The sequence below is a fragment of the Erythrolamprus reginae genome, chromosome 4, assembly GCF_031021105.1.
Source record: "Erythrolamprus reginae isolate rEryReg1 chromosome 4, rEryReg1.hap1, whole genome shotgun sequence".
NCBI lineage: Eukaryota > Metazoa > Chordata > Lepidosauria > Squamata > Dipsadidae > Erythrolamprus > Erythrolamprus reginae.
In genome coordinates, this window is record NC_091953.1 from 83022358 (window position 1) to 83044101 (window position 21744).

At 39.7% G+C, this 21744-nt stretch overlaps 1 protein-coding gene across 1 annotated transcript; it reads left to right on the forward strand.

Moving 5' to 3' along the window:
• Positions 1-95: 95 nt before the first annotated feature.
• On the forward strand, positions 96-21451 carry VEGFD (vascular endothelial growth factor D). Its single transcript, XM_070751567.1, has 7 exons — positions 96-179; positions 8280-8478; positions 9459-9649; positions 11306-11337; positions 12473-12568; positions 15189-15386; positions 18661-21451. Exons 1-7 carry the CDS (start codon positions 96-98, stop codon positions 18749-18751), a joined length of 891 nt encoding a protein of 296 aa, XP_070607668.1. The 3' UTR covers positions 18752-21451.
• The last annotated feature ends 293 nt before the right edge of the window (positions 21452-21744 follow it).

The following is a 21744-nucleotide window of genomic DNA, read 5'->3' on the forward strand; positions in this document are numbered from 1 at the left end:
GAAAAAGTTTATAAAATACATATTTTGAACGTTTCTGGTCCTGTTATATAATATCAACCTGGAAGCAAGCAAAGACTGGATACTAAAACTCAAGGATGTACAATTTGTGGATAACTGTAAACACATTAATGGTGATTTTTCTACATCTGATGCATGGTTTTGAACATGGATCTGTAAAGGTAAGTGGGTTTGAATTTTCCAAGTCTGCACCAAAATTCTCCAGGTTTTGAGACGATGTAGGGTTTTTTCCTACCTAAACCAATGGGGTTATAATGATAGCTTTTTGGTTCTCTGCATTTTACATAGAAAAATTAATGGGTGTAATCTATTAAAAGTTAATGATTTACTAAAGAAAAGCTATACCATTGAAAGAAAGAAGACAAGTATTTTTGATAAAGTTTGCTTGTTTGTTGAATGTAACAAATAATGTTTGTGGTTGTTGTGTACCTTTTTTGTTCTATTTACATTTACTGACTCCTGGTTTTCTGCATTTTTCCTGGAACTTTTACAATCATGTTAATCCCCACCCACCCCACCGCTCCCAAAAAGACTGGTGGAATTTAAAATGTTAAGAAAATAGCTAACTTTGCCTATTCTGGGTAAAATAATACAGACCACCACTATGTGGCAGGAAAGAGATAAAGAAAATTAATTTTTGCTGCTACATACCAGTTATCTGGATTTTTGCAGTTTAGATCTAGTAGTTCTAGAAAACAGCAAAATCTATTTGCTTTTGTATCTCTGTCATCTTTGTAAATTGAAATCTCCTTTCATTGATGAATATTGAATTGTATTAAATAATTGCTTTATATTCTCATTTTATTTCATTGTGACAAATGAGAAATCTTCTTGGGGAGACTAACACAATGGAATATTTTTTTTGATAAAGGGAGTAACATGCAACATATTTATGTAGATTTATTGTCTTGTCTGTGATTCATCTGTCATTTATATCCATACATTCTGCAAAGAACTGGGTTTTTAAATACCACTAATTCTGCCTCTAACAACTGTTATCGGCTTCTCTTAGGATTAAAGAACTATTTCAGGGTTGTGGAAGTTTTTCACATCTAAAGAGACTTTATCATTTACAAAAAGCTAAATCAAAATGTTTTCAAATTTGGCAACTGTTAAGTAGAAAGTAAAAACTTTATACTTGTAATTGATTGCAGTCAGCAAGGACATAACTTTAATGAAAATAATGTGAAGGTTTTGGGAAGGGAGCTGATAATAGTTATACACTTGCAGTACTTCAAGAAAAACAACTATAAATCACTATTCAGGAAGACGTTTCATCCTCAAACAGCTGGAACTAATGAAAATTAAAAAGATTAAAATAAGATATCCCATTTGTAAAATTAATTGACATCTTATCTGCATATGCCAACTGCTCTAATTGGAATGAATTGTGGCTATATGATTTAAAGCCAAATCTCTACAAAGCAGCTCAACCTAATTGTGGAATTCAATATCTGTGGATTTACCAACCATGTCTGCTGGAAGTTTGTTCCAAGCACCTACTACTTTCAGTAAAATAATATTTTCTCAAGTTGCTTCTGACCTTTCCCCCAACTAACCTCAGATTGTGCCCCCTAGTTCTTGTGTTCACTTTCCTATTAAAAACACTTCCCCCCTGAACCTTATTTAACCCTTTAACATATTTAAATGTTTTGATCATGTTCCCCCTTTCTCTTCTGTCCTCCAGACTATACAGATTGAGTTCATTAAGTCTTTCCTGATAAGTTTTATGTTTAAGACTTTCCACCATTTTTGTAGCCTGTCTTTGGACCCATTCAATTTTATCAATATCTTTTTGTAGGCGAGGTCTCCAGAACTGAACACAGTATTCCAAATGTGGTCTCACCAGCGCTTTATACAGCGGGATCACAATCTCCCCTTCCTGCTTGTTATACTTCTAGTTATGCAGCCAAGCATTCTATTTGCTTTCCCTACTGCCTGACTACACTGTTCACCCATTTTGAGACTGTCAGAAATCACTATCCCTAAATCCTTCTCTTCTGAAATTTTTGCTAACACAGCACTGCAAATACAATACTCAGATTGAGGATTCCTTTTGCCCAAGTGCATTATTTTACATTTGGAAACATTAAACTGCAGTTTCCATTGCTTTGACCACTTATCTAGTAAAGCTAAATATTTGCCATATATTACAGATGCCTCCAGGAATATCAACTCTATTGCACACTTTAGAATAATCAGCAAATAAGCAAACCTTCCCTACCAAATCTTCCCCTATGTCACTCACAAACATATTAAAAAGAATAGGACCCAGAACAGACCCTTGTGCTACACCATTTGTAACCAGTCTCTGCTCAGAATACTCGCCATTAACAACAACCCACTAATCTGCAACTCCTACACTGTAAAAACATATGGACTTCACAACTTGATCAAGGTAAATCAATAGATGCAATTTACTTAGACTTTTATAAAGTCTTTGATTCAGTAGTACACAACAAACTATTTCAAAAACTAAAACCTTATGGCATCTCTGCCCCCCTTCATAATTGGATAACTGTGTTCTTGTCAAGCAGACAACAAATTGTTAAAATAGGGAGTGTCCTATCTGATCCTGCCCCTGTCAATAGTTCTGTCCCTCAAGGCAGCATTCTAGGACCAACACTATTCATTCTTTACATAAACGACTTTACTGATCATATTATAAGTAATTGCGTTCTCTTTGCTGACAATGTTAAACTATTCAACACCACCAAAAATACTTCTACCCTTCAAAAAGACCTAGACTATGTATCACAATGGTCTGATAACTGGCAACTTCAAATCTCAACCAATAAATGCTCTGTCTTACACATTGGCAAAAAGAATCAGAACACAAAATACAAACTTGGAGGACAGAACCCTCACTCTTTAAAGGATTTGGGAGTACTCGTATCTAATGACCTAAGTGCCAGAGCCCATTGTAACATTGCCAAAAAAGCATTAAGAGTTGTTAACCTAATTTTACATAGCTTCTTCTCTGGCAATATTAAACTGCTAACCAGAGCAGACAAAATATTTGCCAGACCTATCCTCAAATACAGTTCACCCATTCAGGAACTGTACTGCACATCAGACATTAATAACAAGCATCAGGCTAGAAAAACCTTTCTTGTGCATAAAAGCTGGAATCACAGTATATTTATTTGAATAATATTCTCTTCTGGCTTTATCAGCACCCTGTATTATTTTGTGAATGATGGAAGTCAGTGATTTTTATCTCCATGTGGACTGTGAGGAAGAATTATAAAGATCTGATCTAGGATTTTACAGTACAAAGAATTCCTTCAATAGCTACAGAGCCTTCATGCAGTGAAGGCTACCCAAATTTTAACTTCCACACTGTGGGCATTGGTTGCTCTGGAGTGGAGCTCCATTTTTGCTACCCCACTGTGTTCCCCCCCCCCCAATCCGGGCAGTAGCCCAGCCCTGCTTCTATGCAATGGAATTTTTAAATTTAGGAATTTAAAATTCCTAAATTTATGAGATAAATTACAATATTTATGAGATAATTACAATATTTTTCAATGCTTTTTAAGGTTAATTGATGTTATTTAAAAAGCAAACTGTACACAACAGAAGCAATCTTCTCAACTGAAACAGAGAATAAGATACTTTCTTAGATTGTGTCATTTTTGTTTACTTTAGATCAAAGGTCTATCAGTGGCTGTAATAAGTAGCTTTTAGGTTTGTTTGGTTCATGGGAAAAAATTGGTTAATTTTATAATAGAGCCTTAAGGATTTTTAAAAAGTAGAACTCTGAACATTTATCCACAATAATGTTTAGGGCGATCCATTATAAGTTTCCAGCCTGGGTACTTGTTTCAAATTGCTTGTTTATATACTGTACATTCCTTCTCTCTGGTTACATGTGAAGAAAGACAGACCGGTTTGTTCTTACTGTGTTTACTTTCTATGTAGAAAGATTTTTTGATGAAGAAAAAGAACCTTAAGTGATTTCTGGCACTGTATTGTATGTTCAACTCTATGAGTCAAATTATATTTCCATGCTATTGTGGAACGTCTCAAATAAAGATGGATTAATTTATTTTGACTCAGTTTAGGATATTCACGTCAGTATATTGAGAAAAACTCATGCTTGCTGACTTATTTTTCTACCTTATCATTCATTTTGCATCAAGAGGCATAGTCATATTTCGTTGGAAGCCATTCAAAGGATAAGTTACAACTGAGCATTGTAAATTGATGTAAATGCAATATTTTAAGGATATAGAAAATAAACAATATCTCCATTTTTTTTATTTGAAGCTCAGTAGAAAACACCCAGACTGTTCTGTACGAATGTTTTTGGTCCCTTGTATGGTACTGAAACAGATACTTTTAAATGGTTTGAATCAGTGGTGGGTGGTACGGACTGATTCACACGAACCATTGGCAGAAATTTGTCCATGGTCACAAAACCGGTAGTGAAGGCCAGCTCGCCACACCCCCAAATCAGTTCCCCGGTTGCCACTGTTTGAAAGTGGCTGTCAAATAACACTCTGCACATGTGCAAAGGCTTCTTTGCATGTGCAGAGGGCCAGTACCCAGACGTGATGCGTCCATGTGCACTTCCAAACCAGAAGAAAAGATAACAGAAATCCACCCCTGGTTTGAATGTGAAGAATAAAGGGGACTCAAAAAAAGGGGGGAACTGAGAATAAGGCCACTCCTCCTTATTTGGCAGGGGGGGGAGCGTGCATTTTATCTTAAATCTAAGGTTATGATCGTAGCTTCTGTAATTCATCCTGCTGACAATCCACCTATATTAGTAATTTTCAAATTTGTCAAGATGCTGGCAGGGGAATTCTGGGAACTGAGGTCTGTACACCTTAAAGTTATCAAGTTTGAAAAAAATGATCTATACTAAGGAAATAATTTTATAAATGTTTTTTAAAAAATTAAACGTTGCAAAGTCTGTCTGCACAAACTATCAGAGAGAAGAACCTAGGCAAAAAGCAATCCCATTATCCACTTTTGTCACTGCTGCTTCCATGAGTGCACATGCCCGACTCATTTCAAAACACAAGCAAAACCTAAGGGGGGTGGGGCGGGCAAGCCAGCATTCTGGGACAGGTAAGTCAGGAGGCCAGTCGCAGTTGTCTCCTCACCTTAGTGGCCATGGTGGGCTTTGGCAGCATGTCTCCCCACCTTGGGAAGGAGCTTTTAGTCACCCTCCTACTTGGGGGAGGAGGAAGGTGGTGGCAGCAGCATGGTTCTGTCTCCATTTTCAGGATGGGTTCTGCCTCCCCTTCCCTTTCTACTGGACTTCCAAGCCACGAGAAGGCAAAGAAGTCCTGAACTGGTGGTGAAGCAGTGCCTGTGCTTCCTCTCGTCTCCTGCTTATTCCTGGTTACTTCACCATAGCCAGGGGTGGGGGTTCCATGAAGGTGTCCTGAAACCCAAGCAGGAAATGGGAGAAAAGGAGCCTGAGCTGAGCCTCCCAGCCATTTCCAACCATCGCCGGCCACTGCAGCCGCAAAGAGGCTTTCAGCTGCTGCTTCGTTCCTGGAGTGGCAAGGAGAGGATGAAATCTGAAAGTCAGGTAGCCCTGGCCAGGTCCTAGCCTTCCTGTCCTACTCCTCCTCTCTCTCTCTCTTTTTCCCTCGGCACACAGGAGAAGCAGAGGAAGCCAGGGAGCCCTGCCCGGCTACCGCCTGATTAGTTGATTGGCTGGCAAGCAAGCAAGGTCAGGCATGATACATCTTTACCAGGTGCTCACTGGAGCCTTTCAGATCTCACTCTCCTCTCCCCATACTCCAGGAAGGAAGCAGCAGTGACAAGTCTCTTTGTGGCCACAGTGACAGGTGATGGGCCAAACTGCAGATGGCGCAGTGCCCCTGCCTGACCCCTGCCATTCAAATGCTGCCTCTTGTGCCTGAGCCGGCTCCCAGTGTTCTTCATGCACAGCCTTACTACCCCAGAAAAGCAGTGGCAGCTGCAGGGGGGAGGGCAAGAACTACCGGCCAGCTCAGGCACACATCTCAGTCCTCCCGGGCTTCCCTCACATGCTTCTTCTTCTCTTCCTCTGCTTTCACCATTGCTACTGCTTCTACAAGTGCATACGTGACAGGCTAGCTTGCTCACCTGCCTGCCTGCAGCACAGTTGCTGCAAGCAGAACGAGATCCGAAAGGCAGGCAGGCCTGGCCGTAGCTCTCCCTTCCTCTTCTATCTGATCCAGATGCTCACCCGAGCCTTTTGGATCTCATCTTGCGGCAACTTCAGTGTAAGCAGGAAGGTGATCTAGTTGGCCAGCGGCCAGACGCATGTGCATGAGTGGAAGCAGCAGCAGCAGTGAAAGCAGATAAGAAGATGATAGGCAGATGAGGGAAGCCTGGGAGGAGAAGATGATGAGCACATGAGAGAAGCCTGGGAGGAGGGCAAGGTGCACCTGAGCTGGTCGGTAGCTCTTGCCCTTACCCTTGCAGCTGCCATTGCTTTTCTGGGGTGGCAGGGCTGTGCACAAGGTATGTTGGGAGCCAACCTAGGCACATGGAGCAGCATTTGGTAGCTGGGAGGCGACCTGCCCCGCCCACTGCTCCTTTCTATTCTCTGCTCGGCTGGCAGCTAGCAGCAAGCATGGCGGCTCAAGCAGAGGCACAGTGTCGCCTACCGTTGACTTTGCACCTCTACCATTTTTATCAAGCTTGCCCTCCCAAAAATGCTGGACCCCCAACAAACACCCATTGTTTCAGCCAAAATGGATTTTACCTGTCACTCCCTTGCAGACTGACTCCAGGTCTGTTGGCATCCCAGCTCCTTAGCTTTGGTGCACCTTCATACCTGCTCTGCCAGGCCCTTTTAGTTCTGGCACCAGGGAATGGCTGACATCCTCTTGCTTTGGGGCAGCCTGGCTCTAGTACTCCACCATTCAGCACACATGCACAGCTTTTGGAGGAGGCTTTCCTGAAGCCTGGGGAGGCAGAAAACAGTCTCTCCTCTCTGAAAGGCTGAAAATCAGCTGGCCAGCTGGCACATGCATGCTGGAGCTGACAGGGTAATATTCACCTTGTTCCCCCCTAGGGAAATCTGGAATAATTTTCTTCCTGTTGCAGGAATACTGGGTTGTGCCTCTTTTTTCAGAAACTATTGATGAATGCTCTTTTCTGAGTGTATATTTTCTTTCAGTATGAAAGTGATTGCTCAGTTCTAGAAGGCATTACTGACAAAAGTGGGCACAAGATACAGTGCTGATCCTTTGGGTGATTTTAAGTAGATCAGCAAGGCTTTTTGTCTCCCAGTTATTAAACAACATCAAAACCAAATAATGTTTCTCCGTTGTTTAAATCTGGCTGCTGAAATGAATATTATTATTAGTTTTTTGAAATACTGAAAAGAATTTCTGGATGGTTGAATCATTTCTAATACGCAGTATAAGGTCATCTAATCTGAGTTTTAACATTTTAAAAGTCAATGTTTTGCACATAAGGATTTACACCTGGTACTATTTATATTTCTGATGGAAAACTTACAGCAGTTGTTTTTTTTATGGATGTCTCTTTCCATGCATGGCATGTGCAAATTCTTGAATCCTGGATGCTGTGCTAAAGCATATATGGTATGTTTTATACATAAATAGTCATTCCTATTTTACTGCAGAGTGTTTATAAAGATGTTTGTTTTGTGATTATATTGTATATAAAGATGAATGTTTTGTTCTCTCTTTATACAAAGGGTGCAAAAGAGATAACCTCACAGAAAGAGTTTGGCTTTGTATGCCGCTCTGAGTCTCCGGAGACAGGTGGCATACAAATCTAATAAATTATTATTATTAATTATTATTATTATTAAAGGAAAGTCAAATGAAAGGATGATTTTCAGAGAAATTTTGGTCCTCTGAAACAAAATATCAAAATCACCCAGCTGGCTTCATGGCCAAGGTGAAATCAGAATTACAATGTCCCAGCTTCTAGCCTAATGCCTTTACCATCACACCAATGTGCTGCTCTTCCCTTTATACCATGGCTAAATTAAAAGCCAGTAAAATGAGCCAGTATTCCATGTGGGACTTTAGCTGATATCCTTGATAGTATCTTATAACTTATATCCTGGCTAAACTTAATGAGCCAGAGCATTGTTCATTCTTCATATTTTTATAAAATTCTGTGGAAGCAAAAAGAGCACCCATATTCTTAAAAACATTTATTTTAGTAGAGAAACTAATTTGATAGAGCCTGCCTCCAACTGGTACAATAATAACCTAGCAATCTCTTGACTGACATTTCAGTTCTGCTCTTAATGTTGACATCCATCCTTGCAGAGGACAGTGGAGTGGTCAGAACAGCAGCTCAGAAAAGTTGCCAGCCTGGAAGAATTCCTTCGGATTATCCACCCAGAGGACTGGAAGCTGTGGAAATGCCAATTAAAACTCAAGAGCATGTCTATTTTGGATTCCAAACCAGTGTCACATCGCACAACGAGATTTGCAGCTGCTTTCTATGATATTGAGAGACTCAAAAGTAAGTGCAAACTCTCCAGAATTAATATCTTGGATCTTCTGAAGACTCTCTCAGATTGTTTATCATCTTTATCAGAGATGTGTGTGTGTGTTTTTATCCATTTATTGCATATCCAGCCTGCGGGGTGCTTAAATCACCCTGGAAGCAGCAAAGGACTGGCCTTTGGTGCCTCTTCCAGCAAAAATGGACCTCAGGAGCTCCATTTTCAGCTGTGACAATGTGAAAATGGAATTCTATTTGCATCATTGAAGTGGCAGGGAGGTACATAGGAAGCCCCTTTCTTTGAATTAGTAATGCAGCTTTTCCCCAAGGTGATATGCCTACTTTATAAATATCATATTTTTCAGAGTATAAGATGTACTAGAGTAAAAGACACACCTTAGTTTTGGGGGAGGAAAATAGAGGAAAAATCTGCCTACCAGGTATTCCTCTGTCTAGCATCCTTAATTTGGTTAGCTTCAGCACATTATTTTATCCACTGTTTAGAGCTGGGGAAAAAACGTTTTTGGAGGGAGTAGCAATGAAAATAAGTCTGGAAAGATTTAGGGCTGGGGGAAAAACTTTCTTTGGAGGGAGTAGTAATGAAAACAATCCTGCAAGCTGGTAATATCATTAGCATCTCATTAGGGCTGGGGGAAAAGCATTGCAAAAGCTACATTCAGAGTATAAGATGCATCTGTCTTATACTCTAAAAAATATGGTAGGTGTTTCTGATTACCCAATCTGCCTGATTATTTTTTGGGGATATTTTCTTTGGCAATTTGCATGAAACTGGCAAAGAATGCAACTGAAAAGAAGAACAGTACTTCAGAGAGGGGCGGCATACAAATCTAAGTAATAAATAAACAAACAAACAAACAAACAAACAAATAAATAAATAAATAAATAAATAAATATTGCAAAGACCTGTTTTGAAGAATTTGAATACAGTGCTAATTAATTCAGTTATTCCTGCCTTTAAAACTGGTTGTATTTTCCAGTTATAGATGAAGAATGGCAAAGGACTCAGTGTGTGCCAAGGGAGATTTGTGTTGGAGTTGCCAAAGAGCTGGGCACAGCTACCAATAAGTTCTTCAAGCCTCCTTGTGTGAATGTATACCGATGCGGAGGGTGTTGCAATGAAGAAAGCTTAACCTGCGTGAACACTAGTACATCTTATGTGACCAAAATGGTATTTTGATCTTCTCTGCTTTTCTATTTATCTACATATTCTATCTTGCTATGTAGTCAATTGAAATCAAAAGACTTGATGGCCCGTAATCAATCAATCAATCAATCAATCAATCAATCAATCAATCAATCACTTTTCTTCACTACAGTTGCATTGCTTTAACATGAATAAATCAATCTCTACTTATGGAGAAATACATTGCTCCTCTTGGCTTCTTCTTTTCCTTCTTCCTCCCAGAAATCTGATTGTGGATCAATATTTTATGGTGCCAGTGATCTGGAGCAAGATCTCTGGAAAGAAAAGAAATAGGCTTCCCTCTCTTCCAATGTGCTCAGGCTACATGTATATGTGTGTTGGTTTTAGTGAAGGTGTAGATGTGCATGATGTGAGTGCTGTGGTGGCCTAGTGGTGAAGCTAGCCTCCCATTCAGAAGTTTGATAGTTCAATCCTAGGCAGCGACAGATGTTTCTCTATCAAGGCCCAAAAATAAATTGCTGCTGCAAACTCCACATAAGTGTCAGGAAGGGCATCTGGCCTGTAAACACTCAGCTACATTCAATTGCCCCAACTTCACCCTGAATAAAAGGATTAATGGGTCATAAAAAGAAAAAAAAATAGTTGTGCCATGATTTTAGCAACCAATGTAGTTAGTGGAACCCAAAATGTAGCCCATCCATATTTATTTATTTATTTATTTATTTATTTATTTTTTTATTTTATTTATTTATGTATTAGATTTGTATGCCGCCCCTCTCCAGAGACTCGGAGCGGCTCACAACAACATCTTTATTATAAAAAGATACATAAAAAGCTATAGTTAAAAGAGGAAGAGCACCAGTTATCAAAATCAAAAGGCATCCTGCTTGCTACCCATAGGGACCAATTAATCCACTCCAAAAAAAGGAAACATTCTTGTTTTCCTACTTTCGTTAATAGTAGGGGACAATGTAGTTCCCATCATTAGTAATCCATTAGGAGTTCATGTCTGTTTATAAATTATAATTCACAGCTATTTTCATTCATTTTAAAATTTGCAAGCTAATTATTTTCTGTATGGCATACCACCAGAAGACCTTTAGTCACCCTTGTTGTCACTACTATTTCACAGTTTAAATTAATGGATTTAATTGGATAAATAATGACAGAGTTACTTAGCAATTAATGCTATATTCAGGGTTCACATAACTCTGGTCCACATTCATTATTTCTTGTTAGAATAAGCAAACTTGTAAAATGGCAGGAAAAGAAAATGTCTTCAAACAATTAAAGACAAAGCAAAAATTACTTTCTCTTATCATAACTTTAATTTACATTTTCACTGTATTCTCTTCCATTTCGGTTAGATGTGTTGGTTTCTGTGGTCATGTCTTGTTTGAACCAGATTGCCTTCTGGATGAGGCATAAAAAAGTAACACTTAATCCTGATAATCCTGAGAGATTGACAATAGTTTTATCTGAATAGACATGATTTTGTTTTCTTTGAATGAGGGTTTACATTCTCTCATGAATGAGCAGATTTACAGTTTCAGAATACTTGTCAATCTGGACACTCATGGGGACATGTTGGAGAGAAGCAAGTCTTTTCTGGATCTATAGTTTTCTCCTCTTGGCAGTGCTAGTCTCCTGTGATTCACACAATGATTATTCTCCAACTAGATTATTGTAATGAGTTTACTACATCAGTCACAGTGAATCAGCAGAAAGAACAGAGAGAACAGAAAGAGAATCATGCTTTCTGTCTCTCTCTTATGGCAATTTGCAACACTATCTCTTAAAGTTGTAGTACTTCAATACATACAAGCATTCATTGTTAGCTTGTTTATATACAGTGATCCCTCGAGTTTCGCGATCTCGATCTTCGCGAAACGCTATATCGCGATTTTAAAAAAAATATTAATTTTTTAAAAAACCACTTCCGCGTTTGGCTTCGGGAGTCAGCTGGGAAGCGGCGCGGCTGTTTTAAAAGGTCGCAGCCGGCCTGGGGGGCTTCCCAGCACCCCCCCGAACCCCCAACCCGGGTTCGGAGGGGTGCTGGGAAGCCCCCCAGGCCGGCTGCAACCCTTTAAAACAGCCGCGCCGCTTCCCAGCTGAGTCCTGAAGCCAAACGCCAAAGGCGAACTTCCGCGTTTGGCTTCAGGAGTCAGCTGGGAAGCGGCGTGGCTGTTTTAAAAGGTTGCAGCCGGCCTGGGGGGCTTCCCAGCACCCCCCCAAACCCCCAACCCGGGTTCGGGGGGGTGCTGGGAAGCCCCCCAGGCCGGCTGCGACCCTTTAAAACAGCCGCGCCGCTTCCCAGCTGAGTCCTGAAGCCAAACGCCAAAGGCGAACTTCCGCGTTTGGCTTCAGGAGTCAGCTGGGAAGCGGCGCGGCTGTTTTAAAAGGTTGCAGCCAGCCTGGGGGGCTTCCCAGCACCCCCCCAAACCCCCAACCCGGGTTCGGGGAGGTGCTGGGAAGCCTCCCAGGCCGGCTGCGACCTTTTAAAACAGCCGCGCCGCTTCCCAGCTGAGTCCTGAAGCCAAACGCGGAAGTTCGCCTTTGGCGTTTGGCTTCAGCACTCAGCTGGGAAGCGGCGCGGCTGTTTTAAAAGGTCGCAGCCGGCCTGGGGGGCTTCCCAGCACCCCCCAAACCCCCAACCCGGGTTCGGGGGGGGGTGCTGGGAAGCCTAATGAGTTTTTTTGGGGAGGGAGATGTTTTTAAAATGGGGACATTCCAGGAAACTGCTGGAAATTGTTTGCTTAAATGAAGTTTGAAGGACATTTTAACACTGTAATTTCAAAAGCTTTGTATGATCGTAAAATGCTTAATTTGGATTGTGTTTTCTTTTAGTTGCCCCTATTTAAATAAACTGTGTTATGGAGGCTGGACATGGGACAATGAGAAATCTGAATGTGTAATAGACAAAGATCATCCTGACAGAAGGAAAGATACATACTGTTTTCTAAGGTCTAAAGAATTTCATCATATAAAAAGCCCACCCCAAAATTATTAACCACAGTCCTTATGATTCTGACATATTATAAACATTTTACATATAAATACATATCAATCTATTACATCCATTAACTTTAGATCTCAACACAATAACCCAACTCAAAGAATATGCATTCAGAAGTAAGTGCTTTGCCATTTAGTGAAACTTTTCCGCTACTATATAGAAAACTATTATTTAATTATATTCCTTCCAACAAGACTCTTATCGCATCCCTATGGAGAGAGGCGGCATACAAATCTAATAAATAATAATAATAATAATAATAATAATAATAATTATTATTATTATTATTATTATTATTATTATTAATATTATTGGCTGTTTGTAAACCAAATATTAGAGGAAATTTTAATAAAAATGTTTAATGTGGTTGGAATAATTTCTTGCTTCTAAAACTGCGCAACTACAATTCTCGCTGCTGAGAGGATATGTATGATAATGTACTGGTCTGCTTTTGTAAATTTTTGTCTAAAAATTCCTAGAAGGAAGAGTTCTGATTTCAGCTTAATGGTCTGTGATGTGACCTAATCAAGAAGATTTTTAATTTTTTGCCAATATTTTTTTGCGGAGTCGCAGATCCACCATGCATGGTAATAGGTTCCGGGCTGCTTTTTACATTTCCAACAGAGGAGAGACATATTTGGGAACACTTTGGAAAGTCTGACAGGAGGTAAATGCCACATATAAAATATTTTGTATTAGTTTTCCTTATAGGAAGTCACCAATACCATCTTATAATTTGTAGACCAAATTTTCCCCACTCTATCAGATTAATTGGATAGCTAAAATTTTGGGCCCATGCGACCATCAATCCTTTTACCTGTTTTAACAAGAAATTATAAATTTTGTTATAAATATTGTTATTGATATTGTTTTTCCCTCTGGGCTCAGGATAATCCTATCCAGTAAGTTATTTTTTTGAAAATCAAATTTGTTTTTGTGCTCTTTATATTTAGATTTAATTTGTAGGTAAAGTAGCCAGTCAAGATTAATTCCCTTTTCAGTGAGTTTTTGCTTTGTGATTAAATTGTTGTTATCATATAAGAGTTACTCGTAGGTTAGGATTTTTTTGGAAGATAGGGCGTTTGAGTATATTATTATTTCAGTTGGGGATAGCCATTTTGGAATGGAATGATAGTGATTTTTCGTTATATCTTCCCAGGTGTCTATTAATGCTTTCCTTATGTAATGATGTTTCAGGTATTTTGGTATTTTATGGTTTTCAGTTATCAAGAAGGAGTGCCACCCGGATTGAAGATCAAACCCGTCAAGGGTTAATACTCTTGGGTTTTTTAATGTTATCCAGTCCTTTAATAAATTAAGAATTGAGGCCTGATAATATAACTCAAAGTTTGAGAGTCCAAAGCCTCCTCTTGCTTTGCCAACCATGTTTCTTGTTGAATAAGTGATTGTTTACAGTGGTGGGATTCATAAAAATATACTATCGGTTCTGTGTATATGGCTTGGTGGGCATAGCGTGGCTTGGTGGGCATGGCCTGGTGGGCATAGCAGGAGAAAGATACTGCAAAATCTCTATTCCCTCCACCCTCCAAGAGAAGAAAATCCGCATTTCAAAAGCTTCAAAAAAGCTACATTCAGAGTAAGATGCACCCAAATTTTCAACCTCTCTGGTGGTGGTGGTGGGGAAGTACATATTATACTCCAAAAATATGGTACATAGATGCCTTTTGAAATTTAAGTGATGAAAGCAGACCATTTATTTGTTACAACGAAAACAGTTTTTCACTTCATTTTAAATCCCTCTGATAAGCATAAATGTACTAGTGTTTAATTTTCCTTGTATATCTATTTCAACATATTAAGAGAGAAAAATATGTATCCGACCATTAAAATGAGAGTACAACTATAATTGATAGATGTTTAGTTCTTGGAGTAACTCTGACCACAGCCTAAACTTTGCCCTACAAATTATTTCTAGCACAGTTAGACAAATAATGCTGATGATTATCTTTAGAATGAATAAACTTGCATTAAACATTTAGAAAAACTTTAAGAGCTCTTTGGCAATGAAGTGGCATATTTCTATTTAAAACAATAATTTGAACAAATTATGTTTCTGTTGAAGCACTTCATTGTGACTGCAAATAATTATGAGCAACAACAGAACAAGACAACAGCATAGAAATGTCATTGGGTAAACTCACTGGTTAATTATCTCTTTGAACTTTGATATAAATTGAGAGATGTGATCCATAACAAACATTATCTGAATCTATACAGAATCCTGATTCATTTCTACTAGAGTGATAACATGGACTTTTCAAATCATGTATTCTATGGTTTTAGCCAGCTACAGTTCTAGTTATGTTCAAAATACTTCAAATTCCTAAAATTGTAGACCCGGTTTTTACAGATTCAGTCCAACAACTGTTGTAAATCTGTGGAGTACTGCCTTAGAACTGCACCCTATTTCGGTGACTTTTAGCAAAATGATGATCTGCCAACATTTTTTAAAAAAATGCTTTCAGGGAACAAGAGGTGAGTACATAAATCTTTCTCTCTTTTCTGCAAAAATGTGTATTCTGTGCCAGGACTCCCTCCACTTGCTGAACTTGCTATGTGTGCACCAAATATGGACTTTGATGAAGAAAACTGTGAGTGCTTCTGTAAATGGAAATGTACAGGCAATTTATTTCAGAACAAGGAAAACTGCAGCTGTTACTTGTGCACTGAGACCCAGGAAAGCTGTTCTAACAAACACAAGACATTTAATGAAAAAACATGCAGGTAAGCAGTTTTTGCCTTTGAATATGAAGCTCAGTCTGAAGGGCAGGCACAGACTTCAATGGATAATTAGGACTGCAGAAAAAATAGTCGCAACTAGCCTGCCTTCTATTAAGACCTGTATATTACACGAGGCAGAAAGAGGGCTGTGAAAATATCTACAGACCCCTCATATCCTGAGTATAAACTGTTTAAATTCCTTCTCTCAGGGTATTGTATGACAAAGCAACCAGACCCAGGGACAGTTTTTTTTCACTTGTGCCATTACTCTGCTGATTATCTAATTCCCACAACACTGTCTTATACATAAGGATATTTACCCATGTAATATAGCTACTGCTGTTGTTGTTATTAGTTGCAATGCCATGTCCGACCTACTGGACAACGTTCCTCCAGGCCAAGAGTGGATTCCAATTTTTACTACCAGTTCTGTGTGTATGTCTTATTTTGTGTTGTAGCTTGGAGGTGAGGTGGGTGGGTGTGGCTTTAGATAGGCATTTCTTGGTGGTCAGGTGACCAGGTGGGTGTGGGCAATTGTAAAATGTAGTGAAAATCAGTTAACAACACTGTTGCTTAGCAACCAAAATTTTGGGCTTAATTGTGATCTTAAGTTTTCCTTCCTTCCTTCCTTCCTTCCTTCCTTCCTTCCTTCCTTCCTTCCTTCCTTCCTTCCTTCCTTCCTCTTTCTCTCTTCTCTTTTCTAGTTACAGATGAGGAATGGCAAAGGAATGGAGGGAGAAGGAAGAAAGTGCTTTGCGACTGGGAAGGTGGGCGTCCTGTTCTGGCCCAGCAGTGGCAGTCATGTGTTGTCCTGGAGCGCCATTGCCATCACAGCTGTCCCTCTCACCTACTTGGCTTTGGCTCTGAGGCCAGCAAAGAAGCATAGTTGAGCACGGCCGGGGCATTAGTGTGGGAGTGGCAAGGAGTTCAGGACAGGCAGTGGTTCCCCACCACCCCTCCTCTGCACAATGCTGCCGCCAAGCAGTCTCCTTCATGCCGCCCACTTTGCTCGTGGGGTATTTATTTATTTATTTATTTGTTTGTTTGTTTGTTTGTTTGTTTGTTTGTTTGTTTGTTTGTTTGTTTGTTTGTTTGTTTGTTTATTTATTTATTTATTTATTTATTTATTTATATTGACTTTGTCCAATGAGGGTTTTAGTGGGCATACACATAGTAAAAATACATAATGAAGGTTATAGAGGATATACTTCTAGTAAAGCATATCTAAGAAAGAATAGAAGAGAAGATATAGGAATAAAACATATCAATGAAAGACTAGAAGAGATATAGGAATAGAAGAAAGCTATAGGAGATATAGGAGAGCAATAGGACAGGGGACGGAAGTGTCTCACCCGAGACAGCTCCAATGGTAGCAGTTTTGAAAGATGCAGGCTTGTCTGGAGCTGATTCCCTGCAGATTGTCCCTACTTCTCCTGAATGGAGGAAGTGGGGTGGGAGACAGGCAGCTATATGTTAAGGCAGGGAGAGGGGGAGAGTGGCTGTCTGGCACAGCTAAATTATGTTTAAGCAAGACTGCTTGGCTGTACCTGAATCCAGCCATAAAGAACCTGGTCCAAAGGCATTGAGCAAGAACCTCAGTAACCGATCCCCTCTTCCCCACCAATCCCAACAACAGGATTCTGAGGAATGGCAGCAAACCACAGTGAAAAATTGATATTTTTAAAACTCTTGACTAATAACCACATGGGTAGAATTAGTACGTGGGCTGGTAAAAATGACCCTGGGGTAGGACTAAGCAGTGGAGGGTAGGGAATGATCCCAAACAGCAGCTGTAGCAATGCTCATCCTCACCTAAAGGTGTTTATATCCTGAGTCCCTTTTGGCCTGTCACAGCCTTGGTAGCTGCTGGTTACCCTGGGGCTCAGCCTGTCAACGAACAAATTGGCTTTCAAGTCCCTTCCACCCATTGTCCCCTTGCCTTCATGGGGAGGACAGTGGGCTGTCTTGGGAGCAAAGAGGAATACAACCTAGTATTCACACAGACACACACATATGTAGGGAGCTACTCTTAGCACAAACTACTGTAGGGAAACCTCTAGAACAGGGGTCTCCAACCATGGCAATTTTAAGACTTGTAAACTTCAAACCTCAGAATTTCCCAGCGAGCATAGCTAACTATATAAATTAACTTTGTACTGCTGCCTGCCCACCCTGGCTCTGCTGAGAATAAACATTGCCCTGAATCAATTGGGGCTGGGGAAAATAACCCCACCCACCCCATCCCTTTATCCACTGGAGTTATCCTTCTGCTTTCCCTGGTTGCTTCCCTGATTACTTTTCTTTCTTTCTTTCTTTCTTTCTTTCTTTCTTTCTTTCTTTCTTTCTTTCTTTCCTTCAGTAATGTTTTGCTTTGCACAGACACAAATAATTCATGAGGGGAAGAACTGTTGAGTTCTCTTTTGAAATTCAGCAGCACTGCTACAAAACTAGGAGGTTTCTTCATACTGATTTGGTATGTTTCTCCTTTCCTGTTAGGAAAGCCTACTGCAAAAAGGGCCAATCATTCTGATTTTTCAATGGCTTTTTTTTTGTAGTGTAGGAATCAGTGAAGCAACCAGGAAAAGCAGGACAATTCCAGTGGATAAAGGAATGGGATGAGGGGGTTTTCCAGGCCAAATCAGGGGTGGGTTCCAACTTACCCTGCTACCGGTTCACTCCCTCCCTCCTGTGCTGTCTGGGCATACTTCATGGTGGCGCTCATGTGCAGTAATGACCCCCCCCCCGGCAAAAAAAAACTAAGCAGAAAAAAAGATGGCGACCACATCCACAGTGCTGGATCTCTGCTTCTGCGCATACTCAGAAACAAATTTTAAAAAATTAAACAAATGGCGGCCACAGACCTGCACTGACCGATCTGGTTTGGTAACATCATTGTGATGTCACCAGCGGGTCATTATCAATTTGAGCGAACTGGTCCGAACTGGGAGGAACCCACCCCTGCTCCAGGCCTTCCTGTTCTCTACCACACTCTGGAGTCTAGTACAGGTATAACATTGTTTTGAAACTTTTAGAATTTAGCTTTGCATGTCTACATGTGTGTGGGGTAAGATCTTCAAAAGAGGATTTGAAGATTCACAAGGTCAGTATCCATATGCAGACCAAAACAGTCATGAAAAATTGTGAAGTTTTACGATCCAAAAGTATCGTATTTATCTGTTTTCAGAAATATAAGCATTACCAGTAGACTTCATCTTTTCATTTCTTCCAGCTCAGAATGAACAGTTTGTCCACCATCTCAATTTTTTCTCTTCTATAGTTGTGAAGATAGATGCTCATTTCACGACAAGGTGTGTACAACTGCTCGGCCAGTATGTTCAAGGCACTGCCATTGCCCAAAAGGAGGATGAGGTCCTCACGGCTTCCAGAGCAAAGAAATTCCTGATAACTGAACATTTATTTCTTAAACAAGCAGCACACTACTTTGCAAATTTAATTGCCTACCACTGGCTAAGTCATTGGATATGGATGACTTTAGTGATTAAATTCACTCTGCATTTGTTAACAGGATGGAAAATGGATTTGCTGTTGGATAAAAATGGATATTGTTGTCTTTAGCCTCAAACTTTGGCTGAAGCAAATTGGTGGGTGGTGATTTGTTTGTTTGCATTTATAGCTGTTGCATGAAAAATAAAATTGATGGGGAAAAAGGACAGTAATCATCCTAAAGCCTAAACACATAGAAATATGTTCTAAACCAGGGATATTGAACTGATGGCCCATGGCCAGATGTGCCATGTGCAAGCCACACCCACCCCAGTTCTGCAAAGGGAGAAAATGTCACAATACATCATGTGACAGCAACATGCCATGGTGAGTTTCAAACCATGTTCTAAACCATCAGCCTACATATATAATGAGCATATTCTTTACAGGAGTTATATTCAGAACTTCCAAAATTCCATTCCAACTTCCATTTCATTGATTTTGCACCAGTAGTTATATGCTCTAATTTTGGATAGTGTACGAATTGTTTACATTCCCAATTCAGCTCTATCTGTTTTTGCATCTATACCCAAAATGCAATTCAAATGCTGGGACTGTGGTTGAGTATAGACCCCAAACTCCTGCTCCATATAAGAGCATAGGGATAACCTTAGCTTTATAAATTTTAATTAATGAGGCTAAGGCAACACTCCAAAAGACAGTCTTAAGATACAGAAGAATCTTGACAGACTTGAACATTGGTCACTGTAACAAAATGAAATTCAATGGTGAAAAAAGTAAGGTTCTACATTTAGGCAAGAAAAACAAAATGCACAGGTACAGTATACAGTTGAAACTTTTGTCACGACAATAATTGGTTCCATAACTTTGGTTGCAACCTGATTTGGTCATGACCCAAACCTAATTTCCTATTGGACTGTATGTAAATATGATCGATCCATTCAGACCCCTACAGACTGTATGTAAATATTGTTTTTTTAAAGATTTTTAAGCACAAAAATAGTTAATTATGCCATAGAACTCACAGTGTAATAGTAAAATGTAACATCCTTTAATAAAATCCTTTAATAACACTGAGAAAACCTTAAACAACAGAGAAAACTGTCTAGTCGATTGATTCTGAGAGACACAGAAAGAGGGAGAGAAAGAGAGAGATGGAGGGAGGGAAATGGATCAGTGGATGGATGGACGGACAGATGGACAGATGGACAGACAGACAGATATTACTGTTTGGGGGAAGAGTCTGCTTCTGCGATTGAAGGATGTTCTCCTTCAGGCGTTTATTGTCTTTCGCTTTCTTTGTCTTCTAATGTTTCATCTTGAGGAATTTATGAGTTAGGAGTTTCTTGTTTTTTATCTGTTTAGCGTGGACCAACAGTCGCAAAAAACTAATCTAATGTGATTTGTGTTTTCCTGTGCATCAAAACTTTATGGAAATAAGAAATGATTGTTAATCATGTTCGACCCTCTTCTAAGCATTTTGTTGGGATGGTGCTTTTCAAAGAAATTTTGGCACTCATTCCATTTTCCTATGAAGTCTTTCAGCACATCACTTTTAATCACCTCCATTTCCTCCAATGACTGCTCCTCAGTGAGTACCTTATGCTGCTCATTCTAGAATTCAATGAGATAATAGATGATTCTGGAATGAGATTGTCGATTGTCAATTCCTCATTGTGATCTTTGACCAGTTCCTTGATGTAGTCACTGTCATCTTCAAGACATGATCTCCACAACAGGTGACTCAAATCCTTCAAAATCTCATTCCAGTCATGTGTTTCATCCCACCAACTTTCAGTAATGGGAACTATATCATATAGTTCATGTAATAATACTTTAAGTTCAACCTCTTTGTTTCCTCAACCCTTGAGCATTAACATATACACATTAGCATATAGGTCTTGGATATATTTCTTATATCTCCTACTTTGTAACTATAAAGTTTGTAAAATTTCTTAGAGTATGTGTTGATTTTACAAACATAAAATCAATGAGTGTATAGAAATCAGGAATGTAATATCAATTCCTGATTCACATTGTCATGAGGTAATATACAATGCATTTCAGAAAGTAGTCAGACCCCCCTTCACTTTTGTCAATTTTGTTATGCTACAACCTGATTCTACAGTTGAACGTTTTTTCCTCATGAAACATAGAAACATAGAAACATAAAAGTCTGACGGCAGAAAAAGACCTCCTGGTCCATCTAGTCTGCCCTTATACTATTTTCTGTATTTTATCTTAGGATGGATATGTGTTTATCCCAGGCATGTTTAAATTCAGTTACTGTGGATTTATCTACCACGTCTGCTGGAAGTTTGTTCCAAGGATCTACTACTATTTCAGTAAAATAATATTTTCTCATGTTGCTTTTGATCTTTCCCCCAACTAACTTCAGATTGTGTCCCCTTGTTCTTGTTGTAGTGTACTTGCCTAGCAATAATAACCTTGTCGTATTATTGGCTGCCTCGGGGAGGCGGGAGAAACATGAGCCTACTATTGGTTGCAAGCGTTGGTGCCGGGTATGTTAATATCCTGTCAGTTACCTTGTTCTGTTGTTGTTGAAAGCTGCTGTCCGACTAATAAACATCTGCTGTTCACCACTCCGGCTCTGTTGTAATGTTGGCGACGAGGATTGTGTTACCCATGCCGTTTTCCTTCACCTAAAGACAGATTTATATCGTAAGGGCAATGTCCACTCAGATTACATTCGCTCCATTCGACCCTCAAGCCAAAACTTGGGACTCCTATGTGGCCAGATTCGATTGCTTTCTTATTTCCAATGGGTTTACAGAAATTTCGGGGGATCGTAAAAGGGCATATTTTTTGAGTTTTTGTGGTACTGAAATGTTTGAAACTGCTCGGGCTATTTGTGCTCCCACTCCCATTCATGACG